Here is a 27,075-nt window from a genome sequence, read left to right as displayed (position 1 = left end):
TTTAGATGCCATTTCTTTGACGTTTCAGTTGGTAAAATGGTTTGATGCAGGACTATATTAAAAAAAAAAATAATAACAATGGAGATTCCGCTTAAAATCAGAGATTAATAATGGAGAATCAGCATCAAACAAAATAATAATAATAATGTATAATCTGAGTAAAACAAAAGATTTAATAATGAAGAATCCGTGTAAAACCAAATATTAATAATGGAGTATTATCTTAAAAAAAAAAAGATTAATCACAGAGAATCAGCTTAAAACCAAATATTAATAATGGAAAACCAGCTAAAAAGCAAAGATTAATAACGGGGAATCATTGTAAAATTAAAGATTTAATAATGAAGTTCGGGTCTGCAGGAGGCATACAGGGGTCGCTGAACATTTACCCTAGAGAGATTGCAAATGTACTTATACAGAGGTTTCGCTTGATTCATGAGCAATGTAAAGATGTACACCTTGTATGCAAAGTGGCCTTGAGCCTTCATTGGAGTTTATCGAACATTGTAAATGCAGAATCATTTTCTGTTTATACTTCTGTCGAAAATTACAATTATGGATTTGTACAAATATGCTGAGCAAGTGTTGAAAGAAAAAGAAATATTGAAGTTTGGGGAGAGGATGTAGAGTTGCGGCTAGAGCAGTCAACCCCGAAGCTGGGGAGCCAGGTTCAAGCCTGGCAGGGACGCTCAACAAATTCCGGGCAAATCACTTCATCTCCCGGCACCTAACAAAAATGAATGTGTCCATCTGTAACGAAACTGGTGCTCATGTAAAGCGCTCTGATACCTGTTATCTTTGGGTCGAGTTTGTGCTATATAAAACTCTAAAAACAATTCTAACACTTTTTTTTTTCTAAAGTCTCAGCGTAAAACCAAATAATGGAGAATCAGCGTAAACCCAAAGATTAATAATGGAGAATCAGCGTAAAACCAAGCATTAGTGATGGAGAATCAGCATAAAACCAATATAGGCAAAATGAAAATACATCAGGGGCCCAATCTCTAGGGGCCCAAAAGTGCACCCGCAGTATGTCCTTGTATTGGTGCCAATTTGCTACATTCAAGGACTCACCAGATTTTACAGGAGCAGGCTTAGAAACTGTGCTTCTAAAAAGAACTGTAAATTCGATTCTAACATCAACAAAGATATGTTTGCTGATGTGAAAATCTGCTGAGAGATTACTATTTCATTTCACTACACCGCCTTTTTTTTTCTAGACTACCTTTTGTTCCCAACCCTGAAAAAGATTTTACTTTGGTCTTTGTCAGGAGTACATTTGCCACCATTTCCAGTGTGGGCAGTGATGTGAGAAGCGTTGGTGGATAAATAACCTTAAACATACAAGTCTTAGGCTGTGCCCAGGTTTAACAGGCAGTGCAGTCCTGGAATGATCACTTCCCATCAAATTCCAGCCTGTGGGAGTAGAATTGTGAGAAGCTGGCAGAACCAGAGCTGTATTACAATCCTAACTGTGATAGAATAGGAGCCCTGGCATAATCGGAGAGGCTGTTATCAGAGCTCTAATATTTATCACCTCATTTCACATCACCAAGAGGGACAAGTAGATTTGTCTTTACAGGACCACTAGATTGAGGAGGCATTCACTCCAGTGGACAGGTAGATATTTTATAAAATGCCACACCCCTATTTCAGTAGACCAGCACAATGAACCGAGGAGCCTCTGCCATTTTGCTGCATTGTAGGTCTAAGGATGACCTTGACTGCCATAAGTCAACAGTTCAGCTTTTGATCTGAGAGGCTGCATTGCAATACAAAACTGTTGTTACGTCCGGTTTGGATGAATACAGGAAGTGACATATCAGCGATTCGGAGTGAGCGAGCCAGGCACTCCGTGAGGCTGTGGTGTGATGCGGCCCCGTCTTCCCGGCACTGTGAACCTGGGCTGTGCGGTGAGGTAGGTTTTGGCACCAGGGTAGAGAGTGGTGACTGGAGCAGAACATGGCGGGGGGCCGGACGGCTCTCCAGCAGCCCCACCGGTGCGGATTCACGACGTGTGGAGATGCAGAGTCGGCGCGAAAGTGGGTGAGATGTCGCAGCCTGCTACGGCCTCGGCTCCAGATCCCACTCTGCTCTAGTAGAGGAGTTTACTATGGAATCAGCAATGGAGTAGCGAGGGTGTGCGGCCCTCATGTGTGGTCCGTGACCTCTGCTGCTCAGCAGTCTGGCAGTGGTTAGCTAAGAGCAGTTTGGAGGCATCAGCGCTTTAGCGGCATGGAGCGGAGTTGCACTGAGAAGAGCTGATGTGAGTGAGTCCCCCCTCCGGTGGCGTGTCCCGATATCTGTTGGTAACAGTGAGTGGGGCTCTCATCTGTTTTTTCTTCCTTTTCCGTTTGACTTTCTCCTGTTTTAACAACAGAGTCTCTTATGCACCCAGTTTAATTTGCTTGCCCGCTCCCACCGCCCCTCTCTTGTCCGCACGAAAAAAATCTCTGTGCTAACAGTGGATTATATTATATATCTTATATATAGGCTTTCCTGTTTTCAGTTTCTATTTTTGGTAAATTCTGGTGGGGTTTTTTCAGTGTTTTCAAGTGATTTCAGTACTTTAAAAAAACAGTGATTACACATTTTAGCGCCATTAAAAATAGAAAGTGTTTTTCAGGTGTTTTTGGAGCGTTTTGCTTTTATTATTGCTTGCTTTCTGCACTGATGCATGGTATATAGACAGTTATACGCAGCGGCGTCACTAGGGTTGGTGTCACCCAGTGCGGTAACAACTCTTGGTGTCACCCCCTCACGACTTACGCCATGGACCTCCTCCGAGTCTGCCAGTGTGAGAGAGTTTGGAGCTTTTATTGCTCTCATAAATCAGAAGGCGGGCTCCCGCGCTGAGCACCTTTCAATAAACGGCTGATCTGGAAGGGACGGTCCCGCATAATTATTAGTAGCTTTTCATATCGCGGCCTACTCGGCGGTGACACTTCTCTCTGTTCCCAGCAAAGGGCCGCCTCTGCACAGGCCCGCGCCGCCCGGAGTCCCGCCACTAAACTATCTTTAGGCACTAGTGACGCCTTGTAATTAATACCAGCGCAGCATAAGCTCACCGGTTCACACACGCGAGTACTTCATGCTACTCACACCAGCATCGGGTTGCAGAACGAGACATGGCTGTCACACAGCTTTACGTAATCAAAATTCATCGAAAAAGCAATTTGATAGCAAGGTAGGTCCACCTTGAAACAATTAAAAAAAAATTATGGCCTTCGCTCCTTGGTCACCTCCCTCTACTTAGTGTGATCTTGTGATACAAACATAAGTGCCAACACCCTTGAATGGCTACTTCTCACACATCTGAGGCATTCTAGGAGTGTTTCCACTCCATCAGGCGGGAAGCACCGAACAGCCACGTCCTCCTCAGGCATGAGTCTTAAAGAGATACTCACACCGTACATTTTGCTGTTGTCTGGTTCACTTGATGTAATGGGGACATTGGGTCAGGATTTTGCAGACACCCTTCTCCTGATACCGAAATATCAACAACTGGTGTTCAAATGAGAATTGCAAGTGAGTACAACATTAGTAATAACCGTACCCCGTAATCTCAGATGCTCCAAAATATTAACTTGCACCTGCCTGGCAACAGGTTTCAAGTGAAAGTGTCTCACACAGTTACCACTATGAAGAACTGCAACCCGATTACACTACTCCCTTTTGATCCTTCCATATCGCTATCAGACTATCATAGCGGCAACCTGCGCTTGAAATTGCAGTTATGCACTGCTGAAATCGATGAAGTGTGACAAAAAAGTGTACTGTGTCCCGCGAGGTCTCCAGTCACCAGGAATGGCGCTGCCTTTGTTTTAATTGCTGGGCCCGTTCCCCCTGTCAGCTTCTGCCAGCAAAATCCATTATCTGGCGAGAGCATGATGAGAGGACTGAGGGGGGCCTCTGTGAGGAATGACGCGAGTGCAGCCCAACAAGTTCAGAGCATCACAACAACTGAGCAACAAAGTGAAATTCTAAATTCAACCTGTGGTACACATTTGTAATCAAAATTATACCAAGAGGCAGACACATTTTGAAACGGAACTTCACCCAAACTCTGGAATATAAAACACTTTCCTATGACACAAAGGAAACCGCCAAGAGGTAATGCGCTGCTCACAGAGCGGTAACATAAACAACACTGTATAAGGCTGCCTGCCTGACCAAAGAATTAAGTACTTACTTGTGTGTCAAATTCACTTCAAGTCCTGTGTGCAGGTTGAGACAGACGCTGTACAGCCGGTCGAACCGACGACACAGCTCAGACTCGAATCCGACCCCAGCCCCGGCCCTGCGCTGCTTCTCCGACCTCATTTCCTCGTGAGGTCACATCCGACACACTCCCCACGGCGCCACAGAGTCTGTCAGCTACCTGGCAGTGGTTACTTTAACGCGGCAACGACGACTCTGCTGGGAGGCAGGCCCGGCGCCCGGGTCTCTCCAGGCAGAGCTGCACAGTGCGGAAGATTTAAAAATTGTTATATTGTAGCAGAGAGCTGCGCACGGCACTATGACTCAGAGCACCAGCACAATCTTGTTAGTCTGAGCCTGGCAAGTGAAGCTGCGGCCTGGTCCGCACGGGCACACACAGCCTGGTGTCAGAGGTTCTGTCAGCACTGTCAGGCAGAGTGCCCGGTCAGTGGCTAAATAAAATGCGACGCGTGACAATGCATTTAAGTGCGGTGATGCGAGAACACTGAACACCACACTTAAATGCATTAGCGTCAGGCCTGATGTGATGCGCGATACTTGGCAGGCCTGTCACGGTGTCACCCCATGTGATGGTGTCACCCGGTGCGGTCCGCACCCCCCTAGTGACGCCACTGGTTATACGTACAGTGTGAAAAGGCCCTCTCAACATTGGCACTTGAGACCGGCAACGCCAAAACAGCCAGTAGACAATTTGCTAACTCTTGCCTCTGACATAGTGTTCCATGCCAATGCTGATGCACCTGAAGACTGCGATTCTCGGGGACAAGTTCTGCATGATTTGAACTGGGCGCATATGCCCCCAGTTATTGAAGTGGGCAAAAATGAAGCAGCACCTTTGAAAGTCCGGATAAAATTCCCCTTTACGGAAGGGATCTAAAACTTTTGCAGAGTACCATAATGGGACTTCATTGACTTCAAATGCCATGGTTGGTGAAGGGACATTACTATGCATCATTGTGAGGCATTTCTCATACATTGTAAAATAAAATGTCCTGAATTGCTCCTCAGCATTTCTTTGCTTACTAAGTGGCAAGCACTTTAACATGGAATATGTTGCAGTGCCAAGTCACTAAAAGTGTTTCCCAGCCTACTCTCAAAGAGATGTTTCACATCTACACCAATTATGCACCAGAATGGACTAAAAAGTCAATAGCATTCTTCATTAACTCTCAAGATTGTAAAGATGGTTTCAGCATACCAAATAGCAAGTGGCAAGGATCTCTTACAGGGAAGCACTTCAGCTCAGGTATCGCTTTTGACAGGTCATCATACAACTTTTTCACATACGTAGCTGAATCACTGCAAATACAAATAATATCACTCCAATCTTTTTTGAACTTGGTAAGAACTTTTTGCAGCGGCATTCCAAGTGACACTGCGCTCCATGTTTCCCAAAAGTCTGGTGTCCTGTTTTCACCACTATCCCAGATGGTTGGTGACAGCACACTTCACCTATACCTGTCACTACACCTCGCATTGAATATTTAAAGCCTGTGGTGTTTGGCAATTCACCTACTATCAATACTGACTCGCTAGAAAAGGGGGCTGATGTATCAAGGGGTTTTACCCATTCTGTGTGAGTAAATGTGATAGCACATATTGGGACAGATTTTTGGGACATTGTATTGGCCCCTTCAAAAATAAATAAAAATATCTCTTTCACTCTCCTTTTCCTTGCTTTTGACTAGCTTTTAGTTTGTGGTTTTGTTGGTGTTTTTTCAGCAAAAACAGTGATTCAGCACTCCAACGAGTCAAAAAATATAATTTGCAAATACAAGCAAAGTAAGAAGAAGCACATGAATTCAGCAGGTTCTTATTACTTGGTTTCTTTATTGAAACAATCTTTTTAAAAACGACTGTAGCCAACGCGTTTCGACCCAGAAGGTCTTCTTCAGGGCAATGACAATAATAGTAGTATTTCTTAATTCATTTCTTTACTTTTTCTGTAACCTTTACGATTTTTGCAACGCGGAGGGAGCGGTCCTTAAAAATACCAAATATACATGGGCTGAAATATCCATGTGCGCACTGGAATAATTTATTTGAAATAGTCCATTAAGAGTTTACTGTACAAGCTATACTTACTTTGTTGATGTACTTGAAGAATATGAGGTCCAATGGGTACTCCCTTTTAGAGTGAGGGACCAAGTAGAATTTCAGAAAAATCTAGAATTGTTCCTCTTTGATTTTTGGAAATAGAAAGTTGGAAGAGGTGTGGAATATTCCAGAGGGTGTTTTGCCAGGTAATATTAGATCAGCCAGGCGGGGTCTTTCCCTTCTGGACTGCCTGAGAAATAACTAACTAACTTTTTGCTTTAAATGGTCGGTTTCTGAAGGACTCACCAGCCTCTGTTACCTTTCGTTCCTTTCGGTGTCAATCATCATTAATCGATTATATAGTGGTAGCATGACAAATGTTTGGTGCCTGCTCCCATTTTGAGGTATTAAGGATGAATTTAAAGTTCAATGTTTTTCGATTTAGAGCTTAAGTTGTTTGAGAGCTGTTATTCAAGAAACGTTAGCATTGTCTACAGTAAAACTAATGTGCACACTTTTTGGTCTCAAAATAATATGATAAATCTGGTTGCTTATGTTAAAATGGCTACTTCAGCCAGTTATTTTCACAGAGAACCCTATTGCTTGGTTTGAAGAGCAGCTGTCTGTGTTTCGATCATGTGGGAGAAAATAAAGTACTGCCAGTGTTAAATCCTCTGTAGCTATCTCCTGGGAGGTAAAGAAGGTAAACTGTGATATATAAATTCACTAGTAAGAAAACAATTTAAGCAGTCGTCACTACTGAGGCAAAAGGAAATCAATCGATTGAAGCGGTGTGAGAACTAGATTGAAGGTGTCTGAACAGAGGAGGCAGGAGGACCGGAAATGGACTGCGTTGAAAGAAGCCGCTTTCTCTGGTGACTTGTGTAAATACTGGTTATTGATCACAGAATACTGTGACACTAGAATTAAGGCTGAGACCATTCTGATTTCCGATGCAAAATGGTCCCATTAAGTCTCGCAGTTCTATGTCATCAATTCCAGATGTGGTATGTTGTTGGAGTTGAGTGATGAGCCTCCTCGTTCGGGCGAATATGGCCCGCCCTCTTGTGAGAGGATATAGGTTTTTATTAAAGGCGCAAGATTCTCTGGCGCAATGGGTCCATATGAACGTCCAATATCTGTTATCAAACAAGAGGTCTCTGCATGGGCCTGGCTGCTGTGTCCAGTGTTCCAATATTGTTACCAGTATGGGGTTATTCCGTTGTCATGCAAAGGTGGTGTGGTTGTGCCTCTATATTTACAATGGTCTGAAAACCTCTCCCTCTAGTTTCATGCAGACTGCGTTGTTGGGCGCGATCGGCAAATTGTTTCTAAAGAGTATTCTCCTTCACCTCCAGGACTGGGCGTTTGGTAATAATCTTGTTCCTGCCGAGCAAGCTGTTTTTTGTAAGAACTGCGGAACCTTGGATATTAGTTTGGCCCTCCAAACATTGATAGATAAGTATTCAGTGGGCACGGAAATGGCCTTATATTCTGCTTTTATTGGTTTCTCCACAGCGTTCAATAGGGTTGACCGTGGGACGCTGTGGAGGAAATTGGTGGCATTGGGGGTCCCCGCACATTTGCTCAGGTTGATAGTTGCTTTTTACTCCTCAACTTGGTCTCAAGTTTTGATGGGATGGAATCGGGGTCTCTCGAGCAGGTCTGAAGCAGGGGTGTTTACTTGCGCCCCTTCTTTTCTCCATCTACATACATGATCTACCTTGCAAAGGGGGATTTGGCTAAATTAGGTTTAATGAGTATTGGCTGTTTGCTCTGTGCTGATGATGTTGTTATGATGGATTTAACTCAGATAGGGCTACAGAGGTGTCTCTCTGAGTTGGGGAAATTATGCTGATGGGCATTTTTTAAAAATAAATATCCTGAAGAGTGAAGTCGTGTTTTTTTGGTCGGGGTGCAGAGTTAGGATGGGTATGAATTGGTTCCTGGGAAATGACAACATGGAAGCGGTAAAGGTGTATCCATGGCTGGGTGGAATTGTTTCCAATAACTGCCTAAATAAGGATCACATTAGTCAGTGTAGAAGTAAGGCTTCAGCTCAAGCTTCTGCCACATGCAGATTATGTAGGTGTTGTGGGCAAAGGCATTTCGCCCATGTATTGGCGGTCTATTAGTTTAAGATTCCGCCTTCATTGAGCTATGCCTGTGAGGTAATGGAAGAACGGCATTGGTCTTTTTTTGAGAAAGTCGAAGGGCAAATTTGGCGACAAATTTTTTGTTTGATTTCTTTTGCCGTTCCATCAGCTCTCCTACTTACATCTAGGCTCCTCTCCACATAAGTGTTTGCTATGGCTGCTGTATTAAGGTGGGGGAACAATCTACTGAATGGTGAATCCGAGTCCATCTGAGCTGCATTGAAACATGAAATATTTTATTGTTTGAGCGGAAGAAGTGCCCTCTTTTTAAACTATATGAAAGCTCTGGATTTCTTTTTTTTAATTGGTCAGAATGGGATGGTTCCCCTCCTGAAGCTCACCTTAAAAAACGTAATCAAAAAATCAATCTAAGAATTAAGCTAGAAAAGGGATATTGTGTTGTGTGCTCAGCGTGCCCGAAATAAAATGATATTGGAGCGAAGCATATGTAAATATGTAAAATAAAAAAACTACAGTATGTACTGTGAAACCTCCTCTATGGTACGCGCAGAACTGTTTTGTTATTATGCTTGAATCTACTTTTGTTACAAATCATTACTGGATCCTGGGAAGGGCTAACAAAGGAGGAGAGTCTTTGTGATCTCTGTGGGAATTGGGCGCTATTTGTATGGCCTCCTCTTCATTCATTGCGGCGCCAATTGCTAAAACCCTTGTTTTTAAAGAGCAATATAACCACGGCAGTGGAGGCCTGGAAATGTTTATCTGCACCACCATCAGAAATCGCTTTTAAACAATTTTTGAATATTTTCTAGATTTGTCTGAATTTTCGTAAATTTCATAGTCATTGCACTGGTTCATGAATTTGAGGAATTGGTACTCTAGGTTTCAAATACTTTTGCACAGTATGAAATTGATTTATTGTACTAAGTACTGTAGTAGCGTTGCACTTTAAAACATTTTGCTTCACTCATTTGTTGTATTTATTAGGCCTGGCTTGTATTGCGTTATATTATTTTAATTAATTGATTGCGTATTTGCTCTTTTTTGTGTCGGGGGCCTTACAGCTTAGTTGTAAGTTGATTATTTTTTATCATGTATTTCGGAGCACCATGTACTGTATATTGTATGAATTATTATGTTTTTTACTTTTTTACTGTATTTTATGTGGACCTCTTTGAGTTCCAAATCATCACATTAAAAATCTTGAATCTTGTTGTTATGGGTAAGTAACATTTCCTCACTTAGACTCTACAGAGAGTATGAGAGCCTCGAAGTACAAGATCCGAAAAGTCATAGTCCGGACAAAGATTTATGAACTGGTGGCTACCATCACTTTAGAACATTTTGGAAGCACCACTTGAGACTGTGCAGCACTTTGGGCATTTTGTGATGCCTTTCAGCTCCCGGAGAACTATCTTTAGGACAGGAAAATAAACTGTTACCCACAAAGGCTGGGGGTGTGGGGTGAGGAGGTGAGGAGAGCGAGAGAGAGAGAGAGCGAGAGAGAGAGAGAGAGAGAGAGAGACCTGCACAGACACACTGAGTCACCTTCCTTGGTAAAAAAAACAAATCTACAGAGGTCTCAAAGGAGCACGCTATCCATGGCTTTGGCAGAATCAGGAGAGACTGCTGTTGTAGAGACTTCTAAGCCCACTCTGTGAAATGTTTGGAAGGCAAATAATCAAAGCTGTAGGGGGATTTCTAAATTGTCCTGTTGGACTCCACAGTCCTTGTCAGGAAGCTACTGATTTTACTTTTGTCTTTTTACAGCTTCCACCAGGTGTTTGAAACCCAGGAGTCTGGGCTGAAGGCTGCTGTTACTCGCCTCGGGAGTTTGGGCCAGCGCATGTGTTTCGCAGCAAAGAGAGTGGACACAATCCAAGGTTGGTTATGGCTTTCCTTCTAATTGCGTTCATTGTGGAGTTTAAGGCCCTGCAAGTATGCCCACCATCTACATTACTTCCCTGCTTTTCCATGCAGGCGGTGGGCTGGTTTGGGACCATATGGATAGGACAGGAGTCTCTCAACCACAATACCTGTGGAAAAGGTGTACTCCTGCCAGCTCCTGGGGTTCTGCCCTCGTACTACGTAACATAATGCACCTTCTGTGTTGTATCTGCTAAGTCTTTAGCTATCTCTAGCCATTTCCCTCTAACGTGCTCCAGGCCTCCATCTCAGGGGACTCTTGCAACCTCCTTCCATCATGGCCTTTACTTGTAATAGCCTTCCCATGCTTCACTTCATTTGTTGGGAAGGCCTAGCGCTGACGAAAGAAGGTGCAATGAGCCCCAAAGGCGTATCACGACTTCTTCAATGCCGTGATTGAGTTTACATGTATTTGTTTACTTCTGCAGGGATGGTGGCCAGGAAGATGGCCATTGCTGGGCTGCAGTTGGAGGAACGGAACAGAGCCCACGAAGTTGGTAGAGAGAGGTGAGGATTGTGCCCAGGGTCTTGGATGGTGTGAGCAAAAATAGTTCAGGCCTGCTGGCATAACAGTCATGTTGGTCTCGATGAGTTGGAGGGCAATGTTTTCATCCATGTAGTGTGGCTGAAAGGCTGATGATTTCCAGGACGTTCATGACCATTACAAGCTAGGTCAGTCTTCCTCAGAAAGAGACTTGGTTATTATCAATATAGGCGTCGTAACAATTAGATATATATTTGATGACACTCCTGTTCCACACATCCCTTGCTCTGCCAAGACAAGCAGCAAATACAGATCATACTAAACTCTGATTTGAAATAAAACCGGTGTTCGCTCACCGTCATCAATTTCAATATTTGCACATCGTTTGACCTCTGATACTTCTAATATTTAGATCTAAGTAGGCCCTACAGAAACTTTGAGTCACAAGCATTAAACTGTGAATGTTTTGCCGTCCAAGACACTTGGTGCTGAAGCCATTTGACATCCGAGTTGCAGAACATGATTATAATAGAGGGCTCTTACAAAGAGGGAGGTCCCTGAGATTTGTATGAAGGCAAAGCTGCCTAAAATGACTCCTCACGTGTAGGAATTTACTCCAATCACAAATCGGAAGGTTATGTGATAACCTCCACCATTCCTCTACCAATGTCAATGTGTGCAGTAACCCTCTAATGGTAAGTGTAAAATAAAATGTACTGCAAAACATAGCTTATGTAATGTGCTGCCTTATTAACGCTAGCTCTCCCCCAAGCATGCTCATGACTACTGCTGTGGGTAACCAGAAGAAGAACCAGTCAATCCTGAGCCAATAGCTACCATCCCTTTAAATCTGAGTAAAAACTAGATATGATGGTGTTACCTCAGAACCCAGAGGAAGCGGTTAGGAGAGAGCGAGAGAGAGAATCACTGGTCCGGTTGCAGAAGATGGTGCAGCTTTATGAACCCAGGAACCACGGAGTTGAATTAGTCAAACGTACCACTATCAAATAATACAAGCCCACAGTGAGCATAACAATAGAAGGTCAGCAACATAAGGCATACGTGTCTCAGTAATTCATTCATTCGATACCTAACACACCTCCTTGATGAACACCATAATGTACCCTGGGAAGATCAGGTCCCAACCTTTATGCCGGTGAAGGAGGAGGAGAGACTGAAATGAAGTACAGTGGGAACAAGAAACAGACAAACAAGTAGTGACGCTAAAAGGATATGTGCTGGAACCACAAGGAAGAAAATAGCAAAGAAGAAAGAACTAGGAAACTCCATGCAAACGCAAGGAGTTGGCAGGCATAGACCTAAAGGACATGCTCACTGTTAGGCTGTCACTGGGTATGATGACTTCACAAAGTAAGTGTAAAACTAGTTGTGAGTGCTCACCCATAGTTTATGGCCTCCAAGATGCTGTGTCCCCATTCGCCATACGCGCCAAATCCAATCTTCATTGTGTGCTGAGTTTTCTCCATACTATGGCTAGCCAGTTTAACAGATTCTAAAAAGTACAGACCATTTGACGTGTCCCCCGTATAGAGAATGGAAAAAGCAAACACACCATGTACTAATGCCAAAAACTCCCTTGCCTTCCAGTTTTTGATACGATTACCTTCAAAATCCTCTGTCCTCTTTAAATCCATAAGTAGCTCATCTCTCTCTAACCTACAAAAAAGATACAAAATGATGATCCAACCAGACTTTTGCTTTCTACCAACCTCATCCACGCTCCCAAATCCACTGGCAAATCGAGAGGTGAATAGATACTTCTCCAGTATTTAGGGTGTCTTTCAAAGATTCACATGCCTGAATTATTCCCCGTCGTCGGAGTGGAATCCTACAGTACATAAAAAAACAATAATTATGCATATAATAACCAAAAAACCTTGGTAACACAAAACCAGGAAGTAAAGTAGCCTAAGCTACAAGAAAAACCTTCCACACTTATGACTATCAAAGTCATTATGTACAGTCCAAACTGCAGCCAATCAGGTGACAGCACCCACCAGAATGTTCTCCTCAGAGGCTCAGGCTCTCAGATTTTCTACAGCACATCGTGTGAAGGGAGTCTCCCTGAGCTCTGCTCAGTACTTCACAGTTTTTTCTTTTTTTTTTGCTTATCTTCAAAATGTCATCTTCTAAGAGGTCTCTCTTTAGGCCTTGTGAATCTTGTGGGAAGCTCCGGCTATTTTCTCAAGACCCCCACAAGAAGTGCATTTACTGCCTCTATCCAGATCATGAGGTGAGGGATTGTAAGATCTACAGGACCATCCTTCAGAAGACCCTCAGAGATAGAGAAGGGCGCCTAGTTCTGTTGCTACAGAAGATCAAGGACAAGGATAACCCTTTATCTGAGGTGGGAAGTGTAGCCTCTGGTTCATCTATGTCCTCTAGAAAGAGGGTGGCTGAGGAAGACTTGTCATCTCCTGGGGCTAAGGTGTCGAGAAAAGTACAGCCTGCTAAGGGCTCTAGCTTGCCTTCTGCTTCCTCTTCAAAAAAGGCTTCTCCACCTTCAAAATCTAAGCTTGTTACGCCCCCGAGAAAGACTGGAAAGTATCTAGCATCAAAAAGACTTCCTGACAAAGATTTACCTCATCAGAAAGCTCCGGCGTCGTCGACGGCTCCTTGTCGACGCTACTTCTACGTCGACGGTTACCTTCTCGTCGCCGAGACCCAAGATGATCATGACATCGGCTTCTTCTCCATCGACGCTGGTCTCTGTTGCTCTTCGACCCATCTCGTCGACGGAGACTTCATCTCGCGTCCGCGCTCCGTCGAAGGTAAGGGTTAAGAAGATCTCGTCGACGACTGCTGTGTCGACGGCCACCTCGTCGTCCACGGCCACCTCGTCGTCGAAGACTACCTCATCGTCAACGACTGCCTGGTCGATGAAGACTGACTCGTCGTCAACGAAGATTGCCTCGTCGTCAACGAAGATTGCTTCATCGACGGCAAACACCTCGTCGACGAAGACTGCCTCGTCGACGAAAACAGCTGCCTCGTCGACGCTCACTTTTCTGACGCCAGCTCCATCGACGACGATCTCGTCGACGGCACACTCGTCGACGCCTCTTTTGTCTTCCTGCACGGATTTGCAAGTTTGGTCTGCAACATCGGCTGCTGCCTCCTCCGCCCTGCCTACAACGGCGGCTTCTTTACTACAACGTCGTGGCTCCTCATTGGAAGCTCTTTCCCCATTCAAGTTGCCTGAGCAATTATTAGATTCTGAGGAGGAGGAAGAAGAAGAAGAATCAGGAGAGGATGACAGATTCCGCACTGCTAGGAGTCCGTCGGAATTGTTTATAAAATACCAAGATGACCAGGAGGAAGAACCTTGTCCTGAGCCTGAAGCCCCAGCTCCTGTCACGGTTCCCACAGCACAAATGCCTTTAGAATTGCTTAATAATTTGCAATATATGTTGCAGGACTATTATCGTCGTTTTCCTCCATCTGAATCGGCGGAGTCTCTTCCATCCTGTAACTTCTTTACGATCTTCTAGACCACCTTCTCCAGTACCATCTTGTCATTCCCATGATGCTAATACAACAGATGATGACAGGGAAGAGGGAGAAGTGGATGATCAGTCTGTTCTTTCGGAGTGGGACGAATACCAAATTCAAACTCCATCACTGTCCGCTCCAGCTCCCGTGGACTCTCCTCCTGTAGACATCGGAGGTTTTCATCTTCTTATGGAGAGGGCAACGAAGAAGTTTCTCATACCGATGGAGACAAAGAAAGATGATTGCTTTCTTTATGATTTTAAAGACCAACCACGAAAGCAGATAAGGGCAATTCCCATCATAGATTTCATCTGGAAGGAAGGGTTGAAGATCATGGCAGCACCAAATTCTCTTCCTGCAGTCTTGCCTCGGTTAGACAAAAAATATAAGGTGCCAAGTGATTCACCTGCATGCCTCATCGGCCAGTCGAAAGCTGACTCTGTCATCGCCCAAGCGGCGCAGAGACGGACCAGGAACCCCTCTCCGCCTAGAACAGCTCCACCAGACAGGGATGGAAGACGGTTGGATTCGATTGGAAAGAAGGCTTCCACTATGCCTGCAACGACTGTCCGTGCAGCAAATTCCCTAGCCATATTAGGGAGATATGATAGGCAGATGTGGTCAGACATCTCCCCCTACATTAACATAGCCGTAGATGTTGCATCCACAGGATTCAGACAGTTAGCGGGTGCAGCAGTCCTGAGGAGACAAGGTTGGCTGAAATCGACATCTTTTCACCAAGAGGTCCAAACCAAAATTATTGGCATGCCGTTTGATGGGGAGTCACTATTCGGTCAACATGTTGATGAGGTCCTTCAGGCTATTAAAAAAAGACATGGAGACAGCGAGGTCTCTTGGTAGCTTTCAATTTCGTAAGTCGTCCTTTTGTGGTGCCAAAGGACGTGGATCCTTCTCCAATAGGGGAGGTTACAATCAGCTACGATCTTATTAAACCTCACAAAGTAATCAAAGGTTTCAACCCTACAGACAGCAATCATACGGACAGCGAGGTAACTCCTACTCGCAATCAAGAAGGAAGCCATCCTATCGTGGACGGGATTCAAATAAAAAACAATGAGATCCGCCACCTGCCACCATCTCTGCCGTTGCCCCAGTCAAAATTGGAGGAAGAATATCCCACTTCTACTCGAACTGGTCCACAATTACAACAGACAAGTGGGTTTTGGATATAGTGGCCAGAGGCCATGCTCTGGAGTTCATAAAGATTCCCCCAAACTCCCCTCCCAAAGGACCACCTCCTGCTCATCTCAAGGACCTTTTTTCCCAAATAAATCTCATGATTCGAAAAGGAGCAATCGAAAAGGTCCCTCCTTTACAAAGAGGAACAGGATTTTATTCGAGATTTTTCCTGATTCTGAAAAAGTTGGGAGCATGGCGCCCCATTCTCGACCTTCGCGCCCTCAACAAATATCTGAAAAAGTTATCCTTCAAGAAATCCTCCAATTGCTTTCGGCGGGGATCGCATGGCCACCCTCGATCACCAAGACGCTTATTTTCATGTACCAATCCTACCCAGACACAGAAAAGTTTTACGGTTCAGGGTGGCTGGCAGAGACTTTCAATTCAGAGTCCTTCCGTTTGGTCTTCGATCAGCACCCCGTGTATTTACAAAGGTCCTAGCACAGGTGACCGCACATCTTCATCTACAAGGCATTCAAATTTTCCCTTACTTGGACGACTGCCTTATCAAAGCGAATTCTTTTCAAACCACAAACGCACATGTTCAGAAGTGTCTGTTACTATTCCAATCTCTGGGACTCTCCATAAATTTCGAAAAGTCTCATCTGACTCCATCATAGAGAAAGACTTTTTTGGGAGCCACACTGGACACTCGGCTGGCTCAGGCTTTCGTCTCAAAAGAAAGACAACTCAAGATCTGCAATCTCGCTCGCTTATTGCTGTCAAAAGAGTGCGTTTCAGTCCGTGTGTACAAGTCTTTCCTAGGGATGATTTCTTCTTGCATCTCTCTGATACCCAACTGCTGTTACAGAATGAGGCCATTGCAAGAGGAACTCAGCCTTCAATGGTTACAGGTTTCAGGGTCTTTCGAGGACATAGTTCACATCACTCCTCGGATGCGAGAAGCCTTTCAGTGGTGGAGCCAAATAAAGAACATAAGGGAAGGATGTGCATTTCTGGTCGAAATTCCAGATTTCACTATAACCACAGATGCTTCCCTCGAGGGATGGGGGGCGCACCTTCAAGGGATGACGGTCAACGGCAGATGGACTTTCCAGCAAAAGAAGTGGCATATCAACCTTCTGGAGTTACGAGCCATTTTCTTAGCTCTGAAGTCATTTCGACCCATCATTCGAGGAGCCTCAGTACTAATTCGAACGGACAATACTACAAGTATGCATTACTTGAACAAGCAGGGAGGGACGAAGTCAGCCCTACTATCTCTACAAGCTCAAGAGATTTGGGGCTGGGCGATTCGTCACAAGATCAGCCTTTCAGCCATTCATGTTCCAGGGGTCGCCAATGTTCTAGCAGATTCCCTCAGCAGGTCCACAACATCCAACCACGAGTGAGAGCTACATCAACCAACCTTAAACAGAGTTTTTCGAGAGTGGGGGCGCCCAGATTTAGACCTGTTTGCGACCAGCCAGAACCGCAAATGCCCATCCTTTGCAAGTTGGGTTCCCCACAAAGACTCATGCCGAAATGCATTTTCGATGAACTGGTCGCAGATATATGCCTACGCCTTTCTACCGATTCCGTTGGTTCCACGAGTTCTCCGCAAGATCAAGAAACAACCTTGCCGCATGATCCTCATTGCTCCCAGGTGGCCTCGCCAATACTGGTTCACCGAACTTCTACTCCTCTCGGAGTGCGAACCCATTCAGTTTCGGCCAATACCGAACCTTCTATCCATCCAGTACGGCCGGATCTGTCACCCGGACCCAGCATCGTTGAGATTAGCGGCATGGCTCCTCAACATCTTGAATTCGCACACCTAAATATTCCTGCGGACTGTCAGGAAGTTTTAGCTAATGCTCGAGCACCTGCTACTATTAAAACTTACAAACTAAAATGGAAGAGATTTTGCATGTGGTGTCAATCTGTCAATATACACCCAATTCATGCAAAACCAGAACAACTTTTACCGTTCTTTCTTCATTTGGCGAGATCGGGCCTCTCCCATTCTACATTGAAAGTGTTCTTGGCGGCGATTTCAAGGTTTCGGCAGGATGGTTCTAATTCCCTTTATTCAAATAGTCATTCAGCAATTCTTCAAGGGGTTGTTTCGGATGTTTCCCCCTATTCGACATCCACCTCCATCCTGGCACCTTAATGTAGTGCTTACACAACTTATGCGGCACCCCTTCGAATCTATTCATAAAGTGGACTTAAAGTTCCTTCCTTGGAAGGTTTCTTTGCTATTGGCTCTGACATCAACAAGAAGAGTCAGTGACCTTCAAGCGTTCACTATTAATCCACCTTTTCTGCAATTTACATTGAAATATGTAGTTCTACGCACTAATCCCAGCTTCATGCCAAAAGTTCCTCCGGACTTCCATCTTAATGAACCTATCAGTTTAAAGACATTTTTCCCAAATTCGCTCACAGTTGCGGAAAGGGCCTTGCATTCCCTTGACATCAGAAGATGTCTCAAGTTCTATTTACAACGGACAGCAACAATACGTAAATCAGACCAACTGTTTGTGGCATATGGTAGGTTACGTCAAGGACATTCTGTCTCCAAACCAACCATAGCTCGTTGGATTTCTGCTGCAATTTGTTTATTATAATAAACAACAGGAGCATCAACCCGTAAACCTAGTTGGTGACTGAGATGCCGCTTTCCTGACCTTCGATTCATTAGACTGTCAGGCTCCGGGTGATTTATTCGCCACCTGAAAACACAAGCCGGTAATCCGTGCTGTTTTGAAACATTGCTTCCTCCTGACTCATGACGCTGGACCCAGGGGAATCGAGATCCCCCTTGCCCTTCGCTTTAATCATTAGCCGGTAATCTCTGCAGTTTTGAATTATTCCTGCCTTCTGATTTACGACGCTGGAACCTTGTGAATTGAGAACCCCTTGTCCGACGCCCTATTCATTAGAAATTCGTCACCAGTACACTTCGTCCTCCACGATTACGAGTTTCACTCTCGTTTTTGCTCCAACTCAATTGATGGCCCTATGGTTCTTCAAAATGAATATGTAATCATTTTTATTGTATAAAAAAAGTGAATTTAGAACCCTGGTGTTTAATTTTTCAACTATTCACTCTCACTTCACCTCGCGACGTCTCCTGCTGTTCTCACCTTGTCACTTGCGTCGCCGTCATCGTGTCACGTACACTTTTAAGCACCAAGTACAAATTTGGGTTGTCCTTATGTTTATTGATTTTGTGTACAGTGCTGTTACAACTGTTCCATTACTCTGCATAATTTAGTTTTTGCATGTCCCTTTGTATTTACTTTGTTTAATACAATATGTCTGATTGATTGATTGATTTCTAAACTCTCTAACTCAGAGTCTTCCTTTCCTCTACTGTAATGTCTTGCACATGCAATTTGTTTATGCCATGAACAAGCGGGAAGATCTTTGCAGGCAACCCCAAGAGCGCACTCTACAAGAGCAATTTCTTCATCCACCGCTCTTTTTGCTGGTGTGCCTCTTCATCAGATCTGTAGAGCGGCATCCTGGTCCAACAGACACTCTTTTACCAAGCACTACTGTTTGGAAGCCTCAAGCGATGCAGATGCGTCAGTGGGACAAGCTGTTCTCCGCAATCTTTTCAAATAATGTGAGCCTCTGTTCTCCCTCCTCCACTATGCTCTTTCCTATAAGACGCTTATTCCACACTGTTTTCTATATCTTGAAATTGTTCTGCATATATTGAGCGCAGATGTATTTATATATGATTATACATTTTGGTGATGTGTAGTTACTATGGTACATAAGGAGCGTCTTATGACCATTATGATCTGTACTGTTATCTACTCTGATTCAGGCATGTGAATCTATGAAAGACACCCTAAATACTGGAGAAGAACAATAGTTACTTACCTGTAATCTGTGGTTCTCCAGTATTGGTGTCTTTCATAGATTCACATGCAACCCGCCCACCTCCCCTTATAGGCTATTGGGCTGTTATACTTTGGTTCACTCCTGTGCGACAAAAATCTGAGAGCCTGAGCCTCTGAGGAGAACATTCTGGTGGGTGCTGTCGCCTGATTGGCTGCAGTTTGGATTGTACATAATGACTTTGATAGTCATAAGTGTGGAAGGTTTTTCTTGTAGCTTAGGCTACATTTTTTGTCCTGGTTTTGTGTTACCAAGGTTTTTTGGTTATTACATGCATAATTATTGCTTTTTTATGTACCGTGGGACTCCCACTCCGACGACAGGGAATGATTCAGGCATGTGAATCTATGAAAGACACCAATACTGGAGAACCACAGATTACAGGTAAGTAACCATTGTTCTTTTTAGTTGCAGGGCTCCCCTTGTGGCACAGCCTCCCCCTTTACATGCAGAACTAAAAAAGCATTCTATACAGTAAATAAAAAATCTGCAGATGATTGACTCTATATAATCCTCTGCCATGAGATTCTTTCTGATATCCATAAAGAGTAGAACATCTCCATGTGTGGGATCCCTGGAACACTGTTTTTCCAGCTTTCAACGTCCAGGATTTACCTTCCCCAGAACCTCATCTCTCCTGTAGAGGATTCCTCTCGACACCCTAGAAGTCAAGAAGGTTACTGTACTTCAGCAGAATTATAGCTTTCAATAATGCCACCTCCTGTGATTCTGACACTTGTAGTGCCTATTACTGTACCAGCTTCTCTTCCTCCTTCTCCACGTCAACCTGATAAGGACAAGTCCTTATCTGTCCAAAGTGGATGAACCTGCAAAGAAAAAGAAGAAAAGGAAATGCCATTTTTGCTACTCGAGGAGAAGAGCCTTACGGGTCCTGCAGTGCTCCTCATGGAAGAGACACATCATTCCCAGCCGGTGGAAGCAGATTTTGAGTCAGATCTCCAGGATCTCCACCTTGCTGTTTCTCCAGGGGGTGATGTGGTTTCTTTCCTGTAGGTCAATAATAGAGTGGCAAGAAAACTTAACACTAAGGCACTAGCGCCTGTTTATGAGACGTCAGTCATTTTTGAGACACTACTGCTGCTTGGGGAGTTGTTGCAGCCCACCTCCCGTACCTTCCAGACTCCGGCTTCCATAAAACCTGTGGATAGACACAGAGAGAAGAAGTATAGAACTTTAGTTTTGATTCTCTCGTATTATCGGCTGCTAGAACAGGCTAGCATGCCACTTACTCTTCTTCCTGTGTCACCTAAAAAGGGAAAGTACAAGGATGGCACAGTGGGTAAGAAAATCTGCATAACTTCTGCTGCAGCTTGGAGTGGGTGGATCCACAGCTCTGCTACGCTGATACAACAGAGAGCCATGGAATCCCCCGCAGCACTTTGTTGATCTAGAACTGTCAGAGCATATACAGGCATTTAAAGTGGATGAGTTTCCAAGCTCCCTAAGGTTGAAGAACTCAACCCCTCCTGAAAGAAGCAGCAGTGTCTCAGACGACCTCAGCAACTGTTGCTCTGCTTCTGGTCTGTCTTTCTTCGCTAATTTCATTGTTTGTTGTCTACAATCCCTTATGAAGAATCTGTGCTTGCAACACATCCATTTTACAATGGCAGCTTGTGCTGTGGGCCTTTTTCACCTGCCGCACAAGCTGCCATTATAAAGTGGATGTTTCCTATCGCCCGTAGTGCAGTTGCATCCTAGTACTGAGGTCAGAACCGTCGACCTAAGGTCGTGCGGTTCCAGACCTCTACGGTCCTCCAGACATCATAATGAGCCCCTGAGTCTCCTAAGGCTCTATCTCAGCCCCTATGTTATTCAGTCTGTACATGGACCCACTTGGTGAACTACTGGGTGATTCAGTAATAGCCTACGCTGATGGTTATCTGAATCAGATGCCCTGCTGCTCATGATAAATATATAAGTGTGGTCGAACCATGGTCATGACCGGCTAATACCGAGAGCATCCTCTCTCCTCCAGCAATCTTTGACTTCCTCATTCAGTCCTGTCGGACTACCATGAAAACACTTGACATTGCTCCCAAAAGCGTTGATAGCACCACGTCTATGACTTTGTAATGGACGAGAAATTTCCTTTACAACTACATTTAAAAATCTGGCTGTCTTTCTGAAAGAAGTTTTTGTTTTTTAGGGGCATCAATAGCCCATTCTGGTAATTCTCTTCCAATCCTACCTACTTTTGTGATGTACCTCACCACGACTGTTGCCCTGTTCAGGGCAAAAGTGGACAACTAAACGTAAATAATAAACACTCACAGGGTTGCTTTTCAGATTGAGACCAGACCACTACATGGCAGAAGTATGTACATCATATAGAATATACTTCTGTAGCAGATTTGTGCTAAACACTATTATCATTGGAAGGTAACATTTGTAATCTTATAATCAATATGAGATGTTATCTACTACCACGTGACAGACTGCCTCTGAAGCACATACTCATCTGTAACCTCTTGAGTAAACCAAATGCTGCCCCTACTTGGTACATGTGTAATGCCTCCGCTTTGCTTCTTTTTCTCTTCTTGACGCTGCAGTGGGCAGCCTTCTTACTCAGAGCTCCAGGACGAGGTGACCCTGCTCCATGTGGAGAGAGACCGGTTGTCTGCTGAACTCAAGCTCACTGCTCAAATGATTACAAAGAAGGTCGGCGAGGCTCGAGATAAAGGTGAGTACTGCTTCTCTGGCATTCTCTGGTTTGGTGGTACTCAGGCCCTCCTACCTCTCTGGGACTAGGTGGTGATTCTTCTTTTATGCTTCCTTGTTTTGATTCTTGGCAGCCGACCAGGAGCTGCGTGACCAGCAAGTGAAGATGAGACTGCTCCAGGAGGCCTTGGAAGAGAGGGTTGCATCAGAGCAGGAGTTAACACAGAGGCTAATATTGATCCAAGAGCAGAAGGAGGAGGCAGTGCAGGATCTTCAGCAGAGACTCAGTGAGGTTGAGGCAGAGCTGCAAGAGACCTGTGGGAGCCTAGAAGAGCAGAGACAGCATCTATCAGGGCTGAAGGATGAGTATCAACAAGGTAAGCTTGCGGGAGCATCAGCACACTTCTACTTTGTTTCCATTATTTCTAGATTCTTTTCCCAGTGGAAAAGGGCCCAAGTAATGGAACAATCAGGAGGCCTGCGGGAGATGCAGCACTAGCATCCTTGCAGTCATGGAACCCAAGGTGGAATCACCAGAATCCAAAGAGGCGCAGTACTCATGTATTCACAGTGTCCAGGGTGGAGAAGCTCCAGTATCCACGGAGGCGCAGTACTCAATCAGTCACAATGCCCAGGGTGGAGAAGCTCCAGTATCCAAAGAGGCACAGTACTCAAGCAGTCACAATGCCCTGGGAGGAGAAGCTCCAGTATCCAAAGAGGCGCAGTACTCAAGCAGTCACAATGCCCAGGGTGGAGAAGCTACATTATCCAAGAGTCCCAGTACTCAAGCAGTCATGATGCCCAGGGTGGAGAAGCTCCAGTATCCAAAGAGGCGCAGTACTCAAGCAGTCACAATGCCCATGGTGGAGAAGCTCCAGTATCCAAGGAGGCGCAGTTCTCAAGCAGTCACAATGCTCAGGGTGGAGAAGCTCCAGTATCCAAGGAGGCGCAGTACTCAAGCAGTCTTAATGCCCAGGGTGGAGAAGCTCCAGTATCCAAAGAGCCCCAGTACTCAAGCAGTCACAATGCTCAGGGTGGAGAAGCTCCAGAATCCAAGGAGGCGCAGTACTCAAGCAGTCACAATGCTCAGGGTAGAGAAGCTCCAGTATCCAAAGAGTCCCAGTACTCAAGCAGTCACAATGCCCAGGGTGGAGAAGCTCCAGTATCCTAAGAGGTGCAGTACTCAAACAGTAACAATGCCCTGGGTGGAGAAGCTCCAGTATCCAATGAAGTGCAGTATTCAAGCCGTCACAATGCTCAGGGTGGAGAAGCTCCAGTATCCAAAGAGTCCCAGTACTCAAGCAGTCACAATGCCCAGGGTGGAGAAGCTCCAGTATCCAAAGAGGTGCAGTACTCAAACAGTCACAATGCCCAGGGTGGAGAATCTCCAGTATCCAAAGAGGCACAGTACTCAAGCAGTCACGATGCCCAATGTGGATCAGCCTCTGTGATTAGTGATAGTATCTGGGGTGCAATTGCCCCAAGATACAAACTGTGATGGTACACTGGTTGGAACTGCCCCAGTTTGCTAACAGCTATGGCTTCTGGTGCAGAACAGCCCCAGTAGACAGTCACAGTACCTGGAGTGAAACTGCTCCACTATTGGTACTTCAACATTGTTATCCTAGCAGACATGATACAGAATGAAATTCTCACATTCGAACAAGCAGTCCTGAAGGAAGTTTCCAGAGGTGCAACATCTACCCCTTCCACAATCTTTCAGCCTTAGAGCTCGCGGCTGTGAATTCTTTGGCCAATGATCACAAGAGCACCATTAAACAAGCAGATAAGGGAGGGGCTACCGTGATCATGTCCACTTTGGACTACGATAATGAATGTAATCGTCAACTGACAAACCACCATTATTACACCCCAATCGCCAGTGACCCTACTGGCTGTTTGACCACACTAATCACTGCAATGATCTCCACAGCTGAAACACAGGGTTGGATCAGTCAGAATGAGGCCGATTTTTTTTTTTTTTTTATCAAGCTGCAACCCAGAACGCCTTGTTATTATATCCTACCCAATATTCACCAGGGCCTTGATCCTCCACCTGGATGACCCATTGTATCAGGAATTGATTCCCTCCTAGAGCCCCTGTCACGTTTCTGTGACCACTTTTTACAACCTGTGGTACAGAAAACACCATCATTTCTACAGGATACTTGGGATGTACTGTGTCTCATTGAAAACATCCACACCACAAATGAGATTGACTTGTTAGTCACGTTGGATGTCGAGGCACTCTACACAAACCTCCCCCAAACAGCCTCACTAGAGGTAGTAGAAGCTGCCCTTTTAGCTGAGGACTGGGATTCCCCTACCCCAATAAACTTCATTATGGAGTGTGCCACACTATCCTTAACGGAAAACTTTTTTCAATTAAAAAAAACAACTATACCACCAAACCCAGAGGACTTTTTTGGGGAGTACGTTTGCCCCAAGTCTGACAAGGCTGGTTTTGAAAAAAGGATGATCTTCGATGACTCGAATCCCTACAACACAAACATATTACTCTGGCGTAGATACATTGATGATATCTTGATATTCTGGAATGGTGAAACGACATTATGTGAGGATTTCTGTAGGTGGATCAATACTCTTAATCCCTTCCTCCATTTCACCAACACCATTTCCCACAAGAGTATTCCCTTCCTAGATTTCATGATCACACTGACTGAAGGACAATTAAGTACCACATTCTACAGAAAACCCACAGACTGCAACAACCTCCTCCTATTCAGCACCCACCATCCTAAAGCCCGCTGCAGCCAGGTTGACTGACTCCGGAATCTGGAGATCACGGTTTGATCCCCGGTGCCAGCGGCAGGTTAGCCCAGCACCATGTGACTCTGGGGAATAGCTTGCTTAATCTTCCCGACGGCCTCCAGCGCCTAGAGACCCTTACGGGCGATTGTTCGCACTTTACAAATGTGGATTATTATAAAGCTCTGAGAGATAATCTCCCTTATGGACAATTTTTACAGCTGCGCCGTAACTGCAGTACCTTAACGGACTACAATATTAAGGCTGACCAACTTGCATGCAACCTGAACTCTCGGGAATACCCCACACACAGTATAAAACTGGCAAAGAAATGGGCCAGAAACAATAACAGAGGCGCTGTTGGAACAGAATTCGAGACAAACAGACGCATTGACATGTGTCACCACATACACACCAGATTCTAATCTAATCCTTAAAATCATTAAAATAAACACTGGGGCATTCTACAAACTGGTGAATTGACATTACCCCCACCTTGTTTTGCTTTTAAACACATGTGGAACTTGAAGGACATACTCGTACAAACCAGACCACCACATTCTACCTGCTGTGACCAAAGATCCCTATGGGATCTCCCCCCAGTGACAGGACACTACCCATGTAGAGCGTGCACGGTATGTGCGGTTACTGAGATTACCAAAGAAATTACATTTTCCGACACGTTCAAATTGGTGCAGAAAAAACACACCAACTGCAACATAAGCAACTGTATATACACCCTCACCTGCCCTGTTTATTTATTTGCAGAGTTTTATATAGCGCTGGCTAGAGCCAGAGGTATCAGAGTGCTTTACATGAGGATTATCGAGTTACAAAATTCCACCAGTTACAGGAGCATGAGTTACTAGAGCATAGATTAAACAAATACACATATCCAATGGGGTATAGGAGGAAGAGGGGAAAAGAAAAAAATGGGAATGAATGAAGATCGGGTCAGGAAAGACAGGCAAGGAGGAAAGTAATTCAGGGGAACCAAAAAGGCAAATTGAAAGTCAAACAAGCCGGCTGAATCGTCGGAAGGCGGGGAGGAAGGAGACACTGCAGAGAGACGAAGGGAAGTCTGCCCAGTGTCTGGCTGGGTAGGTGACAGCCAAGGGGGAAATCCACAGCCCATCTCCTCTATAGCTACCTGGGTAGCTCCACCGGGCATCGGTCAAATGGCTAGATCTCCGCGGTCGGTAGTATGTTCACAAATTCATCAGAAGTTGCTGAGGCTGGTTTCAAATTCAATCAGGGGAGTTGGAGAATCAAACGAACGCAGTCCTTGGAGCCCCAGGTGTATATCAAGGTTCAAGAAGGGGAACTTCGTCGGAGGGAGGGGGAGGAAGGAGATACAGCGGGTAGACGAGGAGAACAGTGCCCAATGTCTGACTGGGTAGGTGACGGCCAAGGGGGTGAGCCAGAGCCGATCTCCTCTATAGCTGTCTGGGCAGCTCCACCGGGCATCGGACATATTGCTCGGTCTCCGCGGTCAGGATTATAATCACGGTTACTCTGACGATTTCGAGTTTAAACAAGGGAGTTGGAGAGATGAGAACCGCAGTCAAATCAAACCCCATGTATAAATAAGGGTCCAATAAGGGGGTAGCTTCCAGGGAAATTAAAGCCAAAAAGGCAATCCCTAGTTGGGGAGATTCCCGGCCGGCGCTGATCATCTGTCGGCCATCTTGAAGACATTCGGTATGAGATACATTGCGGGACAAGCTAGTACACGGCTGAATAGTATTGGCAGATTGATTCCCCAGCTTGGTGCCATAAGGAAGGGTTGAAATGAAGGTTTGCGTCGCAGCAACCACAGACGGCTATATTGCTGATTGATTTGCTGATAGCTACATCAGGGGCGCCATCTTGGGGCCAGGCCCCGCTCTGGGCAAGATCGTCGTGCTCATGGAATCAGATTTGTGCAAAAAAAGCGTTCCTTACAGTAAGCGGATACAGTCTTACTTAAGATATTGGTTCGTGTTGCTGATCTTTACAGCACAGCTCCGCACTGAAAGATATAGCGCTTCCCGTACACTTCAGCCGCCATCTTAAGGTCAGGCCACTTAAATTGACGATTGCCGCAAGGTTAGGAAACACTGGTCATAGCAACAAAAGTAATTATGCCTTGTCAGAAAAAAAGGTCAGTAAAATCGTTATGAAGCGGGTGCTCAGGAGGGCAATCTGGTTGTTATTCAGTACCATCTGAAAGAGACACGTTAGTGATCGATTCCTTACCTTAGAATAATCCCCAGCCGTCAGACTGGATCC

At 45.0% G+C, this 27,075-nt stretch overlaps 1 protein-coding gene across 4 annotated transcripts in view; it reads left to right on the top strand.

Annotated features, from left to right (window-relative positions):
• The window catches only part of LOC146771112 (coiled-coil alpha-helical rod protein 1-like), a 186,337-nt gene that overhangs the window by 121,585 nt on the left and 37,677 nt on the right, over nucleotides 1–27,075 (top strand). For all 4 annotated transcript variants that reach the window (XM_085640341.1, XM_085640343.1, XM_085640342.1 and 1 more), the window contains 4 exons: nucleotides 10,146–10,258; nucleotides 10,730–10,808; nucleotides 21,927–22,057; nucleotides 22,170–22,412. In XM_085640341.1, the coding sequence (XP_085496467.1) occupies nucleotides 10,146–10,258; nucleotides 10,730–10,808; nucleotides 21,927–22,057; nucleotides 22,170–22,412 (566 nt within the window). The remainder of the gene's footprint in view (nucleotides 1–10,145; nucleotides 10,259–10,729; nucleotides 10,809–21,926; nucleotides 22,058–22,169; nucleotides 22,413–27,075) is intronic.

The sequence above is a fragment of the Triturus cristatus genome, unplaced genomic scaffold, assembly GCF_964204655.1.
Source record: "Triturus cristatus unplaced genomic scaffold, aTriCri1.1 SCAFFOLD_189, whole genome shotgun sequence".
Lineage (NCBI taxonomy): Eukaryota > Metazoa > Chordata > Amphibia > Caudata > Salamandridae > Triturus > Triturus cristatus.
This window is presented reverse-complemented; position numbering and strand designations above follow the sequence as displayed.